Source organism: Carcharhinus amblyrhynchos, chromosome 24, assembly GCF_965287045.1.
Source record: "Carcharhinus amblyrhynchos chromosome 24, sCarAmb.v2.hapA, whole genome shotgun sequence".
Classification (NCBI taxonomy): domain Eukaryota; kingdom Metazoa; phylum Chordata; class Chondrichthyes; order Carcharhiniformes; family Carcharhinidae; genus Carcharhinus; species Carcharhinus amblyrhynchos.
The window spans coordinates 3587122-3606796 of record NC_137347.1 but is presented as its reverse complement, the minus strand read 5'-3'; the positions used below and the strand labels follow the sequence as shown (position 1 = coordinate 3606796).

The window sequence follows — 19675 nt, the reverse complement described above, 5'->3', positions numbered from 1 at the left end:
ACCGCGTGAGTTCCACAACCACTCAGGCTATAATTGAGAAATTGCGGCAGAGCTTCAGCACACATGGAATACAGGAAGTCCTGATGGCATGGCTTTATGGGCAACGTTTTCCAGAACTTCATGTCTCCAATGGTATCTGACATGTCCAGAATCACCTTATCAACCATCATCAAATGGAATGGCAGAACGAGCAGTTTAAATTTTTAAAACTGGCATGTAGAAATAGCTAGTGGCATCCATGGAGACTAAGTTGGCACAATTTTTATTTGATTACAGGACCACACTGCACATCATGACAGGTTAAAAGCAAAATACTGCAGATGCTGGGATCTGAAACAAAAACAAAAAATGCTGGAAAATTTCAGCAGGTTTCATAGCAGGGAGAGGGAGTATAAGTGGGGATATAGAAGGCTGAGAAGATGCTAAAAAGTGTCCATTAAGTGACCGGAATGCATGAATGGCAGAACAGCAGTGCAGATTGTTAAAGGACCACCTGGGGAATATGACAATTGCCCTGGAAGGGTAGGGGACGGGGGTAGTGTGCAAGAAGGAAAGCTGGAATGAAAAGTGGAAAAATCGAGGTGAGTGAGAAGGATGATAAAATTGATGAAATAAAATGGAATGAAATAAAATTAATGAAAATGGGGTAAAGGTGGAGAGAGTTCATGCTCTGAAGTTATTGAACTCAATGTTCAGTCCAGAAGGCTGTAAAGTACCCAGTCAAAAGGTAAGGTGCTGTTCCTCTAGTTTGCATTGGGTTCACTAGAACATTGCAAAAGGCCAAGGATGGAAGAAGGAAGACCTATTGGCAGTGCTATTTTGGAAAGGGAATCATCAGAACAAATGCGTTTGAGGTGAAGGAACTGAGAGAATGGACTGGAGTCCTTACAGGATGTAGGGTGTGAAGAGCTGTAGTCAAGGTAGTTGTGGGAGTCAGTGGGCTTGTAATGGATATTGGTAGACAGCTATAGGCACCTGCATGGGTACAAGTTATGCCTTCCTTTTATGGGTTATTTGGAGCATTCCCTGTTCCAGTCCTATTCCAGCCCCCTCCCACAGCTCCTTTATCAGTACATCGATGACTATTTCGGTGCCATTTCAGGATCTCGTCTGGACTTGAAAAAAATTGATCAATTTTGCTTCCAATTTCAACCCATGTGAATCATTTTCACATGGTCCATGTCTGACACTTCTCTTCCCTTCCTTGACCTCGCTGTTCCCATTTCTGGGGATAAACTGTTCACGAGTATCTATGATGTGGAGATGCCGGTGTTGGACTGGGGTAAACACAGTAAGAAGTCTCACAACACTAGGTTAAAGTGCAACAGGTTTACTTGGCACTAGCTTTCGGAGTTTCAGTATCTACCCATGGGCTTTGCAAAATGCGAGCTGCCATATTGAGTGAACAGGAGTTTATTTAAGCCTGTAACTTTACCCAAACTGGAGCTGTGGAACCCGAGGTGAAAACTACCTGACTGTAAGCTACGGGAGCAGCCTTTTCTTTGGCGCATTATAAAAGATGTTGGTGACGGAAACTGGCATGTGGCTAAATTAGTACAGCAGCCAATATGCAACATGGAAATTTGGAGAAATAATGTGCCTCTGCTTTATTACATTTGAAGTTCCAAATTCTCAGACAAGCAGCCTAGTACCTTGGCAATTCCCACAGAATGAAGCTGTTAGCTTATTTCTATATTTAAAACAAAATGTAGCCTAAATAACCTCAAAAAATAAGTGAATGTATAGTATGAGTCAAATACAAAATGAAACGCACTAGTTTTCAGTAAAATACTCCGGCAGTGGATGGGGATATTGAATGAATTAGATTGTTCATCTTTAGTTACGTTTATTATCTGTAACACAATCTGTATGTGGTTGAATTCTAAGCATTAGGCCTAATCCTGACAGTATCTGAATAAGTTTGCTTGTTAATTTAAACGTTAAATATATCTTTTTCCAGAAAGTCGATGGCAATAAATTCCAAAGTACTGACAGTAACAGTAAGGCCACAACCCAAGGCCTCAGAACCAATTGTTGTAGAGCTGTCTCATCTTATTAACGTAAGTAATTTTGTTATCACATTCAACCCACATTTGGAATTGCATTATTACTGACCTTCTGAACCCAATGACAATTCACCTCCTATAAAAATTGATTTAACAGAACCTTTGGAAGTGTTAAGTAAAAGAACAGTATTGAATTTGTTTTAATTAAAGTGCATGTTGAAAACAGTGCTAGTATTAAAATTTCAAAATGAAATGTTATGAATCCAAAGGTTCAAACGCAGAAAAATTGTTCAATAAATTAATCCAACTGGTTATTAACTTCAGTAAGTAAGAAAGACTCATCCTATTGCTACAATGAATAGTTTCATTCATTTGTAACTCTGTTTGTGCTATCATAATACATTAGTAACAGAAAAGTGCTGCTAATTCTGGTAGGCAACTTAATATTGCATCCATCCTGTACAACACAGCAGCAAGCAAAAAAGCCCAAGGCCTATCCTGACATTTTTGGAGCTGCAATTGGGACTGCAATCATCATAAGCATCCATCGGAGGAAATGGAAAATTATGCAAGGCTTTGCACTTCCACCACTTGTCAAAAGTTCTTATGTGAGTGTTGGGTGAAGACAGAACTGGCTTCTGCTCTGGTACTTCCCCATTCTTGAATAGGTAGCGAAAATGCACCATTTTGAAGAATGGATACCTGTGCGATGAATTGGAAGGCTACCAGAGGATGGATACATACTTGAGTACAATTTAATTGCTTTGGAGAAGACAAAATTGGGTCAAGGATTTGAGAATGATGCATTTCAGAAACTGTGTTTGAGTCAAGAATTTTCAATATGATATGTGACGTCAGACACATTCACTATATTAGATGTGAATCTGATTATGACTGTGACATCAAATTATTATTGCATATAAAAACGTTCCTTTTGCCAAGAAGGTGTTAGAAAAATGATCAATAGGATACCCACTACATCATGCTTCACACAGTGAACATTTTTTGACTCAGGTCTGCGTGCCTACATTCACAGATGAAACTCAATACCTGTATCCTACCAAATATTGCTACTCCGAGGATTGAAACTCCAAAGCAGGTTGAAAAGTGGGTTAGAATCCTGCATTGTGTGCGAAACAGCCTTTGTTTCTAATTTTCTCTGGAGCAGCCAATTAGTAGCTAGAGGGCAGACTCGCCTCTCAATTAAGGAGGGGCGGCATGCTCTCAAACTGAAGGGCCAATCAGGGGACTTGAAAGGTGAAAAAGATTGCAATGGGAGGTAAGTAAGAGAGACCGTGCATCAGGATGAAAGGCAATGCACCCTGTCTCCAACATTTTGAAATTTAAGTTAACAAATAGATGTTGGCAGTCGGGCCAGCAATGATTGGGAGCCTCAGCAGAGCAACCTGAAGCTGCCACCGCCCCGCCCCCCCCCATCCCCATCCCCACTCCCAAAGATCCTGGAGACTGACTGGAAAATCCCATTTTTTCACAATCCAATTTGTGGCCTGGATGGTCTTTAATGAGTCTTGGTAGTTACCTGCCATGCCATGTGCAAGCGAGGGCTTTGTCGGTCACATATCTCTGCTGGAATTGTCTTGTGGTGGACCAGAACCAGGAAATTGGCGTGCCAGCTATCAGGGTTAGTTTTATCTCCTGTCTGCTTCTGCTCCCAGTCACTGGGTGATTTAAAAATCTAGCTCTACCTGTCATAGATACATTCAGGATTATTTTTGAGTTAATGATTTCCTTCGACCCTTCTGTTTATTTTCTGTGTTGATATGTGCACAGTTGGCTTGTGGTATAGACATAGAAACATAGAACATGACAGCACAGTACAGGCCCTTCAGCCCTCAATGTTGTGCCAAGCTATGTCCAATCCCAAGATCAAGCTATCCCCTCTCTATATATAATTTTAAAGTTCTGAATTTGGTGGGATCCTACGCTCTACATTCCTTACTATGAATGAATATTGAAAGATTTCCATCCACAACTGATGAACTTAAATGCATTAGAAAATCTTGCCTTCCATCTCTGGGGACTAGGTTTGAACATAGCCCTCACTACTTGTTAACATAAGATGCCAAACTTCAAAAAATTTTAATTTTGAACACTGACTGGCATCTCTCATCTTGACAAGGGCAAAATAATAAATGCACAATTTATCATTGATTGAGAAATAGAACAGATAATTAAACATTGTAATTGAATGTTAGGATTGTGCTTATATTCATGGATTATTCTAATTGTGCTTGTGTAGTTTATGAAACCATCAGAATTACTTATTTTTGTTCTGAGCTTTTAGTTTTCTGTCATATCTGATATTCTAAAAATTCTGTTTTTTATAGGGAACATCTGACTCGCACTGTGTTGTTTGGGATGACTCCAAAACGTAAGTGCCACTAACAATTTTTCACACTTGCCATGATCAATGTACATGTGTCTATTTCACTAATTTAAGAATGGGATTCTGCATAAAACAATCATGGAGTATGGGGTCAGTTTAGCCTAGTTGGTTGGCAACTGGTTAAAGTTGCAATTTTATCAGTACTTCTTTTATCATCACCCTTCTTTTCTGCGTATTCTTGTTCTAACTGAGGGTATTCATGAAGGCCCCACTTTCTTATCCTTGCCTGAGTTGTAGTCATCCTCAGGTTAAGAATCACAGAATCATAGAAAAACTACAGCACAAACAGGCCCTTCAGATAGGGTGGATTCTTGGAGGCTATTTCCCAGGGCTGAAATGGTCACTACGAGAGGACACAGGTTTAAGGTGCTGAGGAGCAGGTACAGAGGAGATGTTAGGGGTAAGTTTTTCACTCAGAGGGTGGTGAGTGAATGGAATCAGCTGCCATCGGTGGTGGTAGAGGCAAACTCACTGGGGTCTTTTAAAAGACTTCTGGATGAGTACATGGGATTTAATGGTATTGGGAGTTATAAATAGTTCTATGGCCCGGTAGGTCTGGATATGATCGGTGCAACTTGTAGGCCGAAGGGCCTGTTTGTGCTGGAGTGTTCTATGTTCTATGTAACTTGCCAACCACTGAGGTTAGACTCATCTGTCGATAATTTCTTGGGCTATCTCTACTCCTTTTCTTGAATATAGGAACCACATCCGCAATCCTCCAATCCTCCGGAACCTCTCCCATCTCCATCGATGATGCAAAGATCATTGCCGGAGGCTCTGCAATTTCTTCCCTCGCCTCTCACAGTAATCTGGGGTACATCCCATCTGGTCCCGATGACTTATCTATCTTGATGCTATTCAAAAGCTCCAACACATCCTCTTTCTTAATGTCCACATACTCAAGCTTTTCAGTCCGCCGCAAGCCTGCACTACAACCACCGTGAATACCGAAATAAAGTATTCATTGAGCACCTCTGCTATTTCCACCGATTCTATACAAATTTTCCCACCGTCACATTTTATAGGTCCTATTCCTTCACATCTCATCCTTTTACTCTTCACGTATTTGCAAAACGCCTTAGGGTTTTCCTTAATCTTACCTGCCAAGGCCTTCGCATGACCCCTTCTGGCTCTCCTAATTTCCTTTTTAAGTTCCTTCATACAAGCCGTATACTCCTGTAGATTCCTAACATTACCTAGCTCCCTGAACCTTTTGTATGCTTTTCTTTTCTTTTTGACTAGATTCGTTACAACTTTCATGCACCACAGTTCCTGTAACCTACCAAAACCTCCCTGTCTCATCAGAACATTGTCGTGCAGAACTCCAGACAAACATTCCTTGAAAATCTGCCACCTTACTTCGATACATTTCCCTGAGAATACCTCCTTCCAATTTACGTCTCTAATTTCCTGCCTGATGGCTTCATATTTCCCCTTAATCCAGATAAACACTTTCCTAGCTTGCCTGGTCCTATCCCTTTCCAATGCTAGTGTAAAGAAGACAGGGTTATGATCACTATCCTCAAAATGCTCTCCCACTGAGAGATCTGACACCTGTCCAGGTTTATTACCCAATACCAATTCGAGTACAACCTCTCTTCTTGTAGGCTTATCCACATACTGTGTCAGGAAACCTACCCCATCACCACCAGTCACTGTGTATGGTCATCTGAGACTATGGTGACTTTACCTTCACTCATAGACAGTTACATGTTATAAGTGGATTGTTCTTATAGACTGACAGATTACTATTCAGGTTGTTACACGGTAATTGTACTTCATGGATGTGAGGATAAGAATGAATAAAACTATTCCTTAAGGTCCAGAGTATAGGCCTGTCCTGCACAAACTTTCCTTGAAAGACCTTCATTTCAGAAATCCTGCACCTCAGAAATCAGCCTGATGAACCTTCTGGTGAACATATTTGAATACAAATATGACCCTACTTAAGTAAGGGCATTAAAATTGTACTCCAGGCATAGTCACACCAATGCCTTGTACAGCTTTAGCAAAACTTCCTTCCTTCTACACACTATTCCATTTGCAATAATGGCCAACATTCCCTTTACTTTCTTAATTACTTGCTGTACCTGAATACCAACCTTCTGTCATTCATATGCAAGGACACCCAGATCCTTCTGCACTGTAGCATTCTGTAGTCTCTTACCATTTAAATAATATTCTGCTTCTCCATTATTTTTTCAAAGGGGCCAACCTGACATTATTTCATATTCTACCCCCATCTGCCAATCTATATCCCTTAATAGTCTCTGTGATCTGCAATTTCATTCAGTTGTTGTAGGGAGTGAATTCCAGGATTTTGAGCCAGCGCCAGTGAAGGAATGGCAATATATTCCCACGTCACAATAGTCGTGACTTGGAGGGGAACTTCCAGGTGGTCTGTACCCAGGTATCTGCTGCTTTTGTCCTTCTAGATTGTAGTGGCCAGAGGTTTGCAATGTACTGCCGAGGCAACCTTGATGAGTTCCTGTAATACCTCTTGTAGATGGTACACACAGCAGTCACTGTTCGTTGGTGGTGGAGGGATTGAATATTTGTGAAAGGCGCTTTGTCCTGGATGATGTGAAACTTCTTGAGTATTGTTGGAGCTTCACTCATCTAGGCAAGGGGAGAATATCCCATTACTTGTGTCCTTTGTGAATGATGGACAGACTTTGGGGAGTCAGGAAGTGAGTTGCTCCCTGCAGGATTCCTAGCCTTTGATCTGGTCTAGTAGACACAGTATTTATGTGTGTTTCAGTATGGTTTCTGGTCAATGGTAGCCCCATCAGGATGTTGATAGTGAAAGATTCAGTGATGGTATTGCCATTGAATGAGAAGGAGAGATTGTTAGATCCTCTCTTGCTGGAGATAGTCATTGCCTGGTTAAGTTTTAAGTTAAAGTTTATTTATTGGTCACAAGTAAGGCTTACATTAACACTGCAATAAAGTTACTGTGAAATTTCCCTAGTCACCATATTCCGGCACCTGTTTGGGTCAGTGCATCTAACCAGCATGTCTTTTGGACTATGGGAGGAAATTGGAGCAACCGGAGGAAACTCATGAAAATCGAAACAGGACCCTGAGACTGTGAGGCAGCAGTGCTAACCATAGTGCCGCCCATCTTAAGAATGAGACGGTACTTATGGGGTGAATATTATTTGCCACTTGCCAGCCCAAGCATGGATATTGTCCTGGTTTTGCTGCATTTGGACATGGACTGCTTCAGTATTTCAGGAGTCACAAATGGTACTGAACATTGTGCAAACATCAGAAAACATCCCCACTTCTGACCTTATGATAGAAAGAAGGTCATTGATGAAGCTGCTGAAGATGGTTGGGCCTAGGACACTATCCTGAGGAACTCCTGCACTGATGTCCTGGAGCTGAGGTGATTGACCTCCAGTCACCACGAACATCTTCCTTTATGCCAGGCATGACTCCAACCAAGGGAGGGTCTTCCTCCTGATTCCCATTGGTTCCCTTTTGCCAGGACTCCTTGATGTGCTCTTCTCTAGCATTCAGTTCTTTTTTGATTTTTGAATCATGGCTGCAATGAGGTCAGAAGCTGAGTGACCCAGGTGGAACCCAAACTGAGCACCTGTGAGCAGGTTTTGCTGAGTAAACCCATTTGATAGTGCTGCTGATGACCTCTTTCATCACTTTACTTATGATCAAGAGCAGACTGATGGGACAGTAACTGGCCAGGTTGGATTTGTCCTGCTTCTTGTGTACAGCACAAATCTGGGCAGTTTTGCACGCTGCTAGGTAGATGTCAATGTTGTAACTGTACTTGAACAACTTTACTAGGCAACGTGGTAAGTTCTAGAGCAAAAATCTTCAGCACTATTTCTGGAATATTGTCAGGGTCTATAGCCTTTCCAGTATCCAGTACCTTCAGCCGTTTTTTGATATCATGTGGAGTGGTTCGAATTGGTTCAAGACTGGCATCTATGATGCTAGGCCCCTTCAGATGAGGGTGAGGTAACCTGTAAAGAATATATCCCCACTGTCCTGCCACCAGCCCAAGCAGTAAAAGTTGCTGGACTTAGTATCTGAAACCACCTCCACACACCATTAGAACAATTGCGGCACAATTGGGAAGAGTAGCCACTTCAGGGTTTCAGTGGACCCAGGATTAGTTAGGCTTTCCAGTGTTTGCCCCACCGAGTGTAAATTTGCAGTGGTGAGGCAGACAGAGAAGGCCCGGAACAGTGCACGTGACATTCAATTTTGCACACCGCCCCCACCAGCCAACATTCCCCCCCTGTAGAAGACAGTATAAAATTTAAACGTTGGGTGCTGATGTGTGTTTGTTGATATGACTGGTAGAGGTCATTCTGACAATCTTGTTCTGCATAACCGATATCTACAATAATTGAGGCACATAATCAGCATGGTTGAGGGAACATACTCCAAAGTGAACTAAATCTTTTATTGTGACCCTAACACATTTTATCAAATTGATGTCTCTTTACACCTCTTTGGTTTAGAAAATGTAATATTTTAATTACTTTGTTCTTACTCATTGTTATTTTAATAAACCTGATACAAATCATGGAAAAAAATCTGACTTCATAATGTAAACTAAATACGAATTAATAATGAATAAGTAAAGAAAAGAACATGGGTGAGCAGAATGGAGCACTTCAAAGGATTAATCTTGTGCTACTAGTTAATGTATTGTTTGATGAAAAGTAATTATAAGAAGGATAATTATAGGTCAGTTCTTGAAATCATTTAGTAATTACTTTGTAAATCACTATAAGTGTGTTAATAGTTTATCACTTGTCTTATTGTAAAATTAGGAAATATGGGACCTTTCTTTACATGTTAGTAAGGGTCTGAAGACAGACTGGTCCCTCACCACCAATTACATCCCCCTGCTTGGCTTCTCTCTGAGGTTGTATCATTTGCAACACGGGTGTCTAGTGTGACCCTGAGTTAAACTCATGAGGCTAAGAGCTATGTAGATAGCAAGTTTCTGGAGCTGGCCGTCATGCAGCTTAAAGCTGTGAAAGCAGAGAGGGAGTGTGTGACCCCAGGCAGTAGAGGAGGTATGGTAGGCAGTGGGGGAGTCCCTTAAGTTGTCACAAAGTTATACGCCATCTTGAAAAAATGATTTTTCAGCTTTCGACAGAATGAGACTTTTGCAATTTGAAATGAGGCAGAACTACTCAGAAATGCAAGACTACCTTCTAAGGTGAAGGTTAAAAAACAAACCAGAGACCCATCGAAGCAATCACTACAGGTAGAGACAATAAAACACAAAGTGCTAGATATTGAAACAGTGGTTGCCACAGGCAGACCCACTCAAAACCCCTTGGAAATACTAAATGGGTGATGTATAACAGGCTAGGCTACAGCACTACAGAAAGATTGCAACAAAGTTTTCAGCATAGGAACCAGGCTGAGAGCCTGCGATGGCCTGGTGGTATTATCACGAGACTATTAATCCAGAAACTCAACTAATATTCAAGGGACCTGGGTTCAAATCACACCATGGCAGATGCGACTCCAGAGCCACAGCAATGTGGTTGACTCTCAACTGCCCTCTGAACAAGAGCAACTAGGAATGGGTAATAAATGCTGGCCAGCCAGCAACACAATGCCCACATCCGGTAAATAAAGTCATAGAGATATATGGCACGGAAACAGGAGCAAACTTTACTAAAATTCTACCAGTGACCAGAGATCTCATGGTAATTGCAATGTTTTCTGCATCTGACTGTATCCATTAAATTTAAAGTTAATTCAAATCAGCTGTAACATGTAAAAATATATGCCTCAAGGAAAATCAAAGAACATTAAACCATATATTCTTCTGGTGCTTTTTATTAGATTCTAACATTCTTTATGATAACTTATGATATTGTTTGTTTTTTTTGAGGGGGTGAGTTATTGGTTAATAAGTTTGCTCTTTTTAACTTGGGTAAATTTTGTTTCGCTCATTATTACCCACTGCATAAATAGTTAAATACATTTTGATTTGGAAAGCACATATCCTTGTGAAACAGAAACTCAGTTTAAAGTTTATTTATTAATGTCACAAGTAGGCTTATATCAGCACTGCAATGAAGTTACTGTGAAAATTGCCACACATCAGCACCTGTTTGGGTACACTGAGGGCGAATTTAGCGCGGCCAATACACCTGACACGTCTTTTGGACTGTGGGAGGAAACCCATGCAGACATAGGGAGAAAGTGCAGACATGGCTGGCTCAGCTGTGTAGAGCAGGAAGTTTGGGGAAGCAATATTAATAAGAGATTCTATAGTTAGGGAACAGACAGGCATTTTTGTAGCTGCAGACCTGATTCCAGGGCACAATGTTGCCTCCTGATGCCAGGATCAGGATGTCACACAGTGCAACAGAACATTATAAGGGGGCATCCATCAAGTGTGGTTTCAATTGGTACTGATGACAAAGATAAAAAGTGGGATAAGATCCTGCAGACAGACTGTAGAGAACTAGGAGAGAGAATAGGACACAGGAATCCAATAGTATTAATGCCAGGATTATTCCCAGTACTACCTATTTGTGAGTATAGAAACAAGAGGATACATTAATGCATGCCTGGAGCAATGATTCATGAGGAGGCATTTTGATTCTTGGGATATTGGCCTTGAATCCAGGGGACATGGAACTGAATGAGATCAGAAGGGTTGAATCTTAAAAGGAGATGGTTTGGTAGTACCTTTAGAAAGGTTTAAATCAATTTGGCAAGGGGGTGAGAATGAGGATGTAGTATTCGGCAGGAAAAAAAGATGCACAAAGAATTGGGAGAAACCGATAACACTAGAAAAAGAAATAATAAGGTAATTCTATCATAATGTTAAAAGTGGGGATATTTGATGATGACTCCAAAATGTTCAGTAGCATTCATGCCTCCTTGGATACTGAAACAGTCCATGTCCAAATGCAGCAAGAACTCGATGATATCCAGGCTTGGGCTGACATGTGGCAACTAACTTTCGCACCGCACAAGTGCCAGGCAATGAGTATGTCCAGCAAAAGAGGATCTAATCATCACCCTGAACGTTACCATCACTGAATTCCCCCACTATCAACATCCTGGCGGGGGGGTACCATTGATCAGAAACTTAACTGGACTAGCCATATAAATACACATGGCTACCAGAGCAAGTCAAAGACTATGAATCCTGCTGAGAGAAACCCACCTCCTCACTCGTCAATGTCTGTCCACCATCTTCAAAGCACAAGTCAGCAGTGTAATAGAATACTGTTTACTTATCTGGATCACTTTAGCAACACTCCAGAAGCTTGACACCATCCAGGAGAAAGCATCGGCTTGATTGCTACATTCACTTCTTCCACCACTAACAACAGTGACAGTCGTGTATACCATCTATAAAATGCATTAGACTATGGCATCGTGATATTGTCACCAATCCAATCCAAAAACTCAACTAATGTTCGAATCCCGCCATGGTAGATGGTGGAATTTGAATTTGATTTTAAAAAATCTGGAGTTATGAATCTGTGATGACCATGAAATCATTGTCAATTGTCAGAAAAACCCTCTGTTTCACTAATGTTCCTTTAGGGAAGGAAATCTGCCCTCTTTATCTGTTCTGGCCTACATGTGACCCCAGAGCCACAGCAATGTGGTTGACTCTCAACTGCCCTCGGGCAACGAGGATCAGAAATAAATGCTGGCCAGCCAGAGACATCCATGCCCCATGAATGGATAAAAAACATAATAAAAAAACGAGCGATGGGCAATAAATGCTGGCCCAGCAATGCCCACACCACATAACTGAATAAAACAAAATGACGGGGTCAGACTACGAGGGGATACTGAAGATCTAATTCAGGCTTACAGTGCTCCTATTTTTCATTCATTCATCAGACATGGGCTTCGCTGGCTAAGGCATCATTCATTGCCCATCCTAATTGCCTTTTAAAATGTGGTGGTGAACTACTTCCTTGAAGCGCTGCAATCCATGTGGTATAGGGACACCCATTGTGTTTAGGAGGAAGTGCCAGGTTTTTGACACAGCAACATTGAAGGAATGGCAATGTAATTACAAGTCAGGTTGGCATGTGGCTTGGAGAGAAATTGCAAGTGGTGGTGTTCCCATGCATCTTCTGCCCTTGTCCTTCTAGATGGTTGAGGTTGTGGGCTTGGAAGGTGCTGTCAAACAAGCCTTGATGAGTTGCTGCTGTGCATCTTGTAAATGGTGCCTGCTGCTGTTACTATGCATTGATAGTGAAAGGAGTGAATGCTTAAGTTGGTGGATGGGTGCCAATTAAGTGGGCTGTTTTTTTCCTGGATGGTGTTGAGGTTTTTGAGTGTTGTTGGAGCTGCAATGGACAAGTGGAGAGTATTATCACCATCCTGATTTTTGCCTTGTAGATGTGGACAGGATTTGGGGACTCAGGAGATGAGTTACTCCTTGCAGAGTTTCCAGCCTCTGACCTGCTCTTGGAGCAATGGTACTTATATGGCTCATTTGTTTGAGTTTCTGGTTAATGTAACACCCAGGATATTGATAGTGGGAGTTCAGTGATGGTAACACGATTGAATGTCAAAGGGAAATGTCACATCCTGTTTTTAATGGAACTTGTTGAAGATGGTCATTGCCTGGTACTTGCACTTTGCTATTTTACCATATATCAATCCAAGCTGGATATTGCCCAGGTCTTGCTGCATTTGGACACAGGCGGCTTCAGTAACTGAGTAGCGTGAATATTGTGCAATCATCAGTGAATATCCCCACTTTAGACTTCATAGTGGAGGGAAAGTAATTGATGAAACGGCTTAAGATTGTTTGGGCCTAGAATCTGACCCTGAAGTACTCTTGCACCAATGTTCCAGGACTGAGATGGTAGACCTTCAACAACCACAACTATCTTTTTAAGTATGATTCCAACAAGTGGAGTCATATCCTCAAAGCCTTCAATTTTGCTAGGGCTCCTTGTTACCACACTCAGTCAAATGTTGCCTTGATATCAAGGGCAGTCACTCTCACTTACCTCTTGAGTTTAGTTTTTTTGTCCAAGTTTTGACCGTAATTGCAATAGTTCAAGAGCTGAGGGGCCTGGTAGAAAGGGGCCTCGTGGAACCCAAAATGAGTATCAGTGAGTAGATTATTGCTGAGTAAGTTCAGCTTGATAGCACTGCAGATGACAATTTCCATCACCAGGCTAATGAAAAAGTGTAGACAGATGGGGTGGTAATTGGCCATGTTGTATTTGTCCTGCATTTATGTACACAACATACCTGGGCAATTTTCCACATTGCCAGTTGATTCATCAATTGAAACAGCTTGGCTAGGGGCAAGGCTTGTTCTGGATTACAAGCCTATTGCCAGAATCTTGTCAGGTACCATAGATTTTGCAGTATCCGGTATCTTCAACTATTTCTTGATATCACGTGGAATGAATACAATTGGCAGAAGACTGGCATCTGAGATGCTGGGAAATTCCACTTGGCCATTTTGGCCGAAGATGGCTGCAAAAGCTTCAGTCATTTGTACTCATGTGCTAGGCTTCCCCCATCACTGTAGATGGGTATATTTGTGTAGCCTCCTCTCCAGTTGTTTTATTACCCACCACCATTCAGCATTGGATGTGACAGTACCTTCAGGGCTTAAATATCATCAGTTGGTTGTGTGATTGCTTAGCATGCTTCTTTTGCTATTTGGCATGCAAGTTGTCCTGTGTTGTAGTTTTACCACGTTGACAATTTTTTATGTATGGCTGGTGCTGCTCCTGGCATACCCTCCTGCACCCTTTGTTGAATCAACGTTGATCCCTCGGCTTGACGGTAATGGTAAAGTGGGTCATATGCCGGGTCGGAGGTCGCTGGTTATTGTTCTATGCAATTCTATTGCTGCCGACAGCCCACAGAATCTCATGGATGCCCAGTTTTGAGTTACTAGGTCTGTTCGAAATCTATTCCATTTAGCAAGGTGGTAGTGCCATACAAGATGATGGGGGGTATTCTCAATTTGAAGACAGATTTTGTTTCCAAAAGATCTGTGAAGTGGTCACTTTTACCAATACTGTCATGAGCAAACACATATTTCACAGGTACATTGATTAAAATAAAGTCTTTTTTTCCTCTTGTTGGTTTCCTCACCTCTTGCCGCAAACTTGGTCTAACAGCTTTATCCTTTAGAACTCAGTCGGCTCAGTAAGTAGCGTGCCACCAAAATATTATTGGTGATGAACATTGAAGTCCCCCACCCAGAGTACAATCTGTGCTTCCTCCAAGTGATGTTCAACTTGGAGGAGTATTAATTCATCAGCTGAGAAAGGACAGTAGGTAATAACCAATAGAAGGTTTCCTTGTCCATATTTGATCTGATGCCATAAAACATCATGGAGACTAGAATCAATATTGGGGATCCCAACTGTATACCACTGTTTGCAACTTCTGCCAGGTCTTTTCTGATGGCGGGAGATGGATGGTGATGGTGGTATCTGGGACAATTTCTATAAGTTATGATTCCATAATTATGTTTACATTAGGCTGTTGCTTGACTGGTACGTGAGACAGCTAATTCAAGTTTGGTGCAAGCCCTGAGAATTATTAAAGCGGACTTTGCAGGTCGACAGGGCTGCATATGCCATTCTTATTTCAGGTGCCTTGGTCAATCTGTCCAGTTTCATTCCTTGTAGACTTTTTAGTGTTTTGACACAATAACTTGCACGGCCATTTCAGAGGGCATTTAAGAGTCAATCACATTGCTTTGGTCTGGAGTCACTTTTAGGGCAGACCAAGTAAGGACAACAGATTTCCTCCCTTAAAGGACATTAGTGAACCCGATGCGTTTTTACACCAATCGATTATGGTCTTGGGGCCACTTTTGGACAAGCTTTTTAATTCCAGATTTATTAATTGAACTTTAAATTCCAGGACATTTGGAGGTCCAGGACAGCCTCAAGATGAGTGGGGGGGGGGGTGTAGTTTAGATCGGAGTTGAGAAGGAACTTCTTCACTCAAAGGGTAGTGAATCTCTGGAATTCGCTGCCCCTTGAAGTGGTGGAGGCTACCTCGCTGAATATACTTAAGTCACGTAGATAGGTTTCTGATAGACAGGGGAATTAAGGGCTATAGGGAGAAAGCAGGAAAGTGGAACTGATCCACTTCAGATCAGCCATGGTCTTACTGAATGGCGGGGAAGGCTCGAAGGGCTAGATGGCCTACTCCTGCTCCTATTTCTTGTGTTCTTATAAGCTATTCCCCATAACACAGTAAGTGGGCGGGCATCAAAATTGACAACACACCCACCATTTTTAAATAACTGATTAAGAGGCAGTTGAGCTTGTTAATTTACCAATTGACCCAGATAATACCAGCCCCCATTATCACATTGTTGACATGGCGGGCTGACGGGAATGGGTAGGCCACATTTAAAAAAAAAGTGTTTACAAGGTGGGAAAATGTGTTGTATCCTTTAGGGATGGCTTTATGCACATTGGGAGCAAGCCAGCCCCCCTATAAAGTTGTCCTGTTTGCTTCATTCCTTCCCAACCTGGCCTACAGAAATAGCATCCCTCAGTGTTCCTCCCTCAGATAGAACCATAGAACCATAGAAAATTACAGCTCAGAAACAGGCCTTTTGGCCCTTCTTGTCTGTGCCAAGCCATTTTTTGCCTAGTACCACAGACCTGCACTTGAACCATATCCCTCCACACCCCTCTCATCCATGAACCCGTCCAAGTTTTTCTTAAATGTTAAAAGTGACCCTGCATTTACCACTTTATCCGGCAGCTCATTCCACACTCCCACCACTCTCTGTGTGAAGAAGATCCCCTTAATATTCCCTTTAAACTTTTTTCCTTTCACCCTTAACCCATGCCCTCTGGTTTTTTTCTCCCCTAGCCTCAGTGGAAAAAGCCTGCTTGCATTCACTCTATCTATACCCATCAAAATCTTATACATCTCTATCAGATCTCCCCTCATTCTTCTATGCTTCAGGGAATAAAGTCCTAACCTATTCAATCTCTCTTTGTATTTCAGCTTCTCAAGTCTCGGCAACATCCTCGTGAACCTTCTCTGCACTCTTTCAACCTTATTTACATCCTTTCTGTAACTAGGTGACCAAAACTGTCCACAATACTCTAAATTTGGCCTCACCAATACCTTATATAACCTTACCATAAGACTCCAACTTTTATACTCGATACTCCGATTTATAAAGGTCAATGTACCAAAAGCACTCTTTACGACCCTATCCACCTGTGATGTCACTTTTAGGGAATTCTGTACCTGTATCCCCAGATCCCTCTGTTCAACTGCACTCTTCAGAGTCCTACCATTTAGCCTGTACGTTTTACTTTGGTTTGTCCTTCCAAAGTGCAATACCTCACACTTGTCTGCGTTAAATTCCATTTGCCATTTTTCAGCCCATTTTTTCAGTTGGTTCAAGTCCCTCTGCAAGCTTTGAAAACCTTCCTCACTGTCCACTACACCTCCAATCTTTGTATCATCAGCAAATTTGCTGATCCAATTTACCACATTATCAGCCAGATCATTGGTATGGATGACAAACAACAATGGACCCAACACTGATCCCTGCGGCACTCAACTAATCATAGGCCTCCACTCAGAGAAGCAATCCTCCACAATCACTCTCTGGCTTCTTCCATTGAGCCAGTGTCCAATCCAATTTACAACCTCCCCATCTATACCTAGTGACTGAAACTTCCTAACTAACCTCCCATGAGGGACTTGTCAAAGGCCTTGCTGAAATCCAGGTAGACAACATCCACCGCCTTCCCTTCATCGACTTTCCTGGTGACCTCCTTGAAAAACTCTAATAGATTGGTCAAACATGATCTACCATGCACAAAGCCATGTTGACTCTCCCTAATAAGTCCCTGTCTATCCAAATATTTGTAGATCCTATCCCTTATCACACCTTCCAATAACTTGCCAACCACCAACATCAAACTTGCTGGCCTGTAATTTCCCGGATTTCTTTTGGAAACTTTTTTTAAACAATGGAACAACATGAGCCACCTTCCAATCATCTGGCACCTCCCCCGTGAATATTGACATTTTAAATATGTCTGCCAGGGCCCCTGCAAGTTCAACACTAGCCTCCCTCAAGGTCCGTTGGAATACCCTGTCCAGTCCTGGGAATTTATCCACTCTGATTTGCCTCAAGACAGTCAGCACCTCCTCCTCTTTAATCTGTAAAGGTTCCATGACCTCCCTACCTGTTTGCCCAATTTCCATAGACTCCATGCTCTTTTCCTCAGTAAACGCAGATGCAAAAAACCCATTTAGTATCTCCCCCATCTCTTTTGGTTCCGTACACAGTCTGGTGTTCAAGAGGACCAATTTTATCCCTCACTATCCTTTTACTCCTAACATTCCTATAGAAGCTCTTTGGATTTTCCCTCACTTTGTCTGCCAAAGCAACCTCAAGCTTTCTTTTAGCCCTCCTGATTTCCGTCTTAAATAGCGTCTTGCATTTTTTATACTCCTCAAGCATCTGATCTGTTCCTTGCTGCCTGTTCATTTCATACAACTCTCTCTTCGTCTTAATCAGTGTTACAATCTCCCTCAACAACCAAGGTTCCTTAGCCCTATTTACTTTGTCTTTAATCCTGACAGGAACATACAAACTCTGCACTCTCAAAATTTCTCCGTTGAAGGCCTCCCGCTTTCCATTTACATCCTTACCAGAGAACAGCCTATGCCAATCCACACTTCCCAGATCCCTTCTCATTTCATCAAATTTGGCCTTTTTCCAGTTCAGAACTTCAACCTGAGGACCAGATCTATCCTTATCCATGATCAGGTTGAAACTAATGGCATTATGTTCACTGGATCCAAAGTGTTCCCTCACACTTACATCCATCACCCGCCCTAACTCATTTCCCAATAGGAGATCCAGTATCGTATCCTCTCTAGTTGGCACCTCTACATACCGATGTAGAAAATTCTCCTGAACACATTTAACAAACTCAACCCTGTCTAAACCTTTAACAGTATGCGAGTCCCAATCTATATGTGGAAAATTAAAATCTCCTACTATCACAACTTTCTGTTTCTTGCAGTTGCCAGCTATCTCTCTGCTGATTTGCTCCTCCAATTCTCACTGACTATTGGGTGATCTATAATACAACCCCATTAATGTGGTCATACCTTTCCTGTTTCTCAGCTCCACCCATAGGGCCTCTGTAGACAAGCTCCCTAATCTATCCTGCCTGAGTACCGGTGTAACATTTTCCCTGACCAACAATGGCAACGCACCCCCCGCCACCACCCCCCCCCCCCCCCATTCCCCCAAAAAAATGTACTTACCTGGGGCCAACACCATCTTTTCTTCTCCCTGGGCCTATATGTACTTCGTGTAGTGCTGATTATTAATTAGCCAGCAACTCTTCAGGTTGGAAATCCTGCTGATGGGAAAAAGATACAATAGTCTAAGGACACATGCCAACTGACTCAAGAACAGCTTCTTCCTGCTGCCATCAGACTTTTGAATGGAATTACCTCACATTAAGTTGATCTTTCTCTACACTCTAGCTATAACTATAACACTATATCCTGCACTGTCCTTTCCTTCTCTATGAGCGGTATGCTTTTTCTGTATCATGAGCAAGAAACAATACTTTTCACTGTATACCAATACATATGACAATAAATCAGATCAAATCAAGAAGTACATTCTCAACTAGTTCAGCTACCCATAGAGTGCTCTGACTGAATGGCAGGCTTCTTTCAGGTGCTTCAGTTGCCATCCATCTTTTCTTCTGGAGATAAGCAGTCCAGTCCAATAGTAGTCCAATAGGCTCAAAAAAGAGCCTGAACTTAGTACTAAATATTCTGGATACAAGGTATTCAGGAAAGATGGGGATGGAAAAAAAGGAGAGCCCGCAATATTATTTCAGAGAATATTATAATGTTGGACAAAAATGTCCAAGAGGAGTCAAGCACAGAATCTATTTGCTAAGAGTTAAACAATACAGATACCATTACAGTGCTGGGTTTATTCAAAAGGCCATCAGCTATGTGGGAAAGATATACAAAAATGCATTTGCAGAGATAAGGGGGGACTTTAATTATCCTAATATAGACCCCCTAATATTGGGGGTAATAATACTGTAAAGTGTGGAGAGAGAAGAGTTTCTAAAATGTACTCAGAAGAATTTTCTTGATTAGCATATTTCTAGCCGAACATGAAGGTGACATTGCTGGAACTGGTTCTGGGGAATGGGGTCAGTCAAGTGCATCAAGTGTCAGTACGGGAATGTTCAGGAAACTGTGATCATAG

General features: G+C 41.9%; 1 protein-coding gene across 5 annotated transcripts in view; it reads left to right on the top strand.

The window, feature by feature from the left end:
* adgrb2 (adhesion G protein-coupled receptor B2) overlaps positions 1-19675 on the top strand; it is a 930376-nt gene that overhangs the window by 587290 nt on the left and 323411 nt on the right. For all 5 annotated transcript variants that reach the window (XM_080211622.1, XM_080211621.1, XM_080211620.1 and 2 more), the window contains 2 exons: positions 1961-2060; positions 4355-4398. In XM_080211622.1, coding sequence (XP_080067748.1) covers positions 1961-2060; positions 4355-4398 — 144 coding nt within the window. The remainder of the gene's footprint in view (positions 1-1960; positions 2061-4354; positions 4399-19675) is intronic.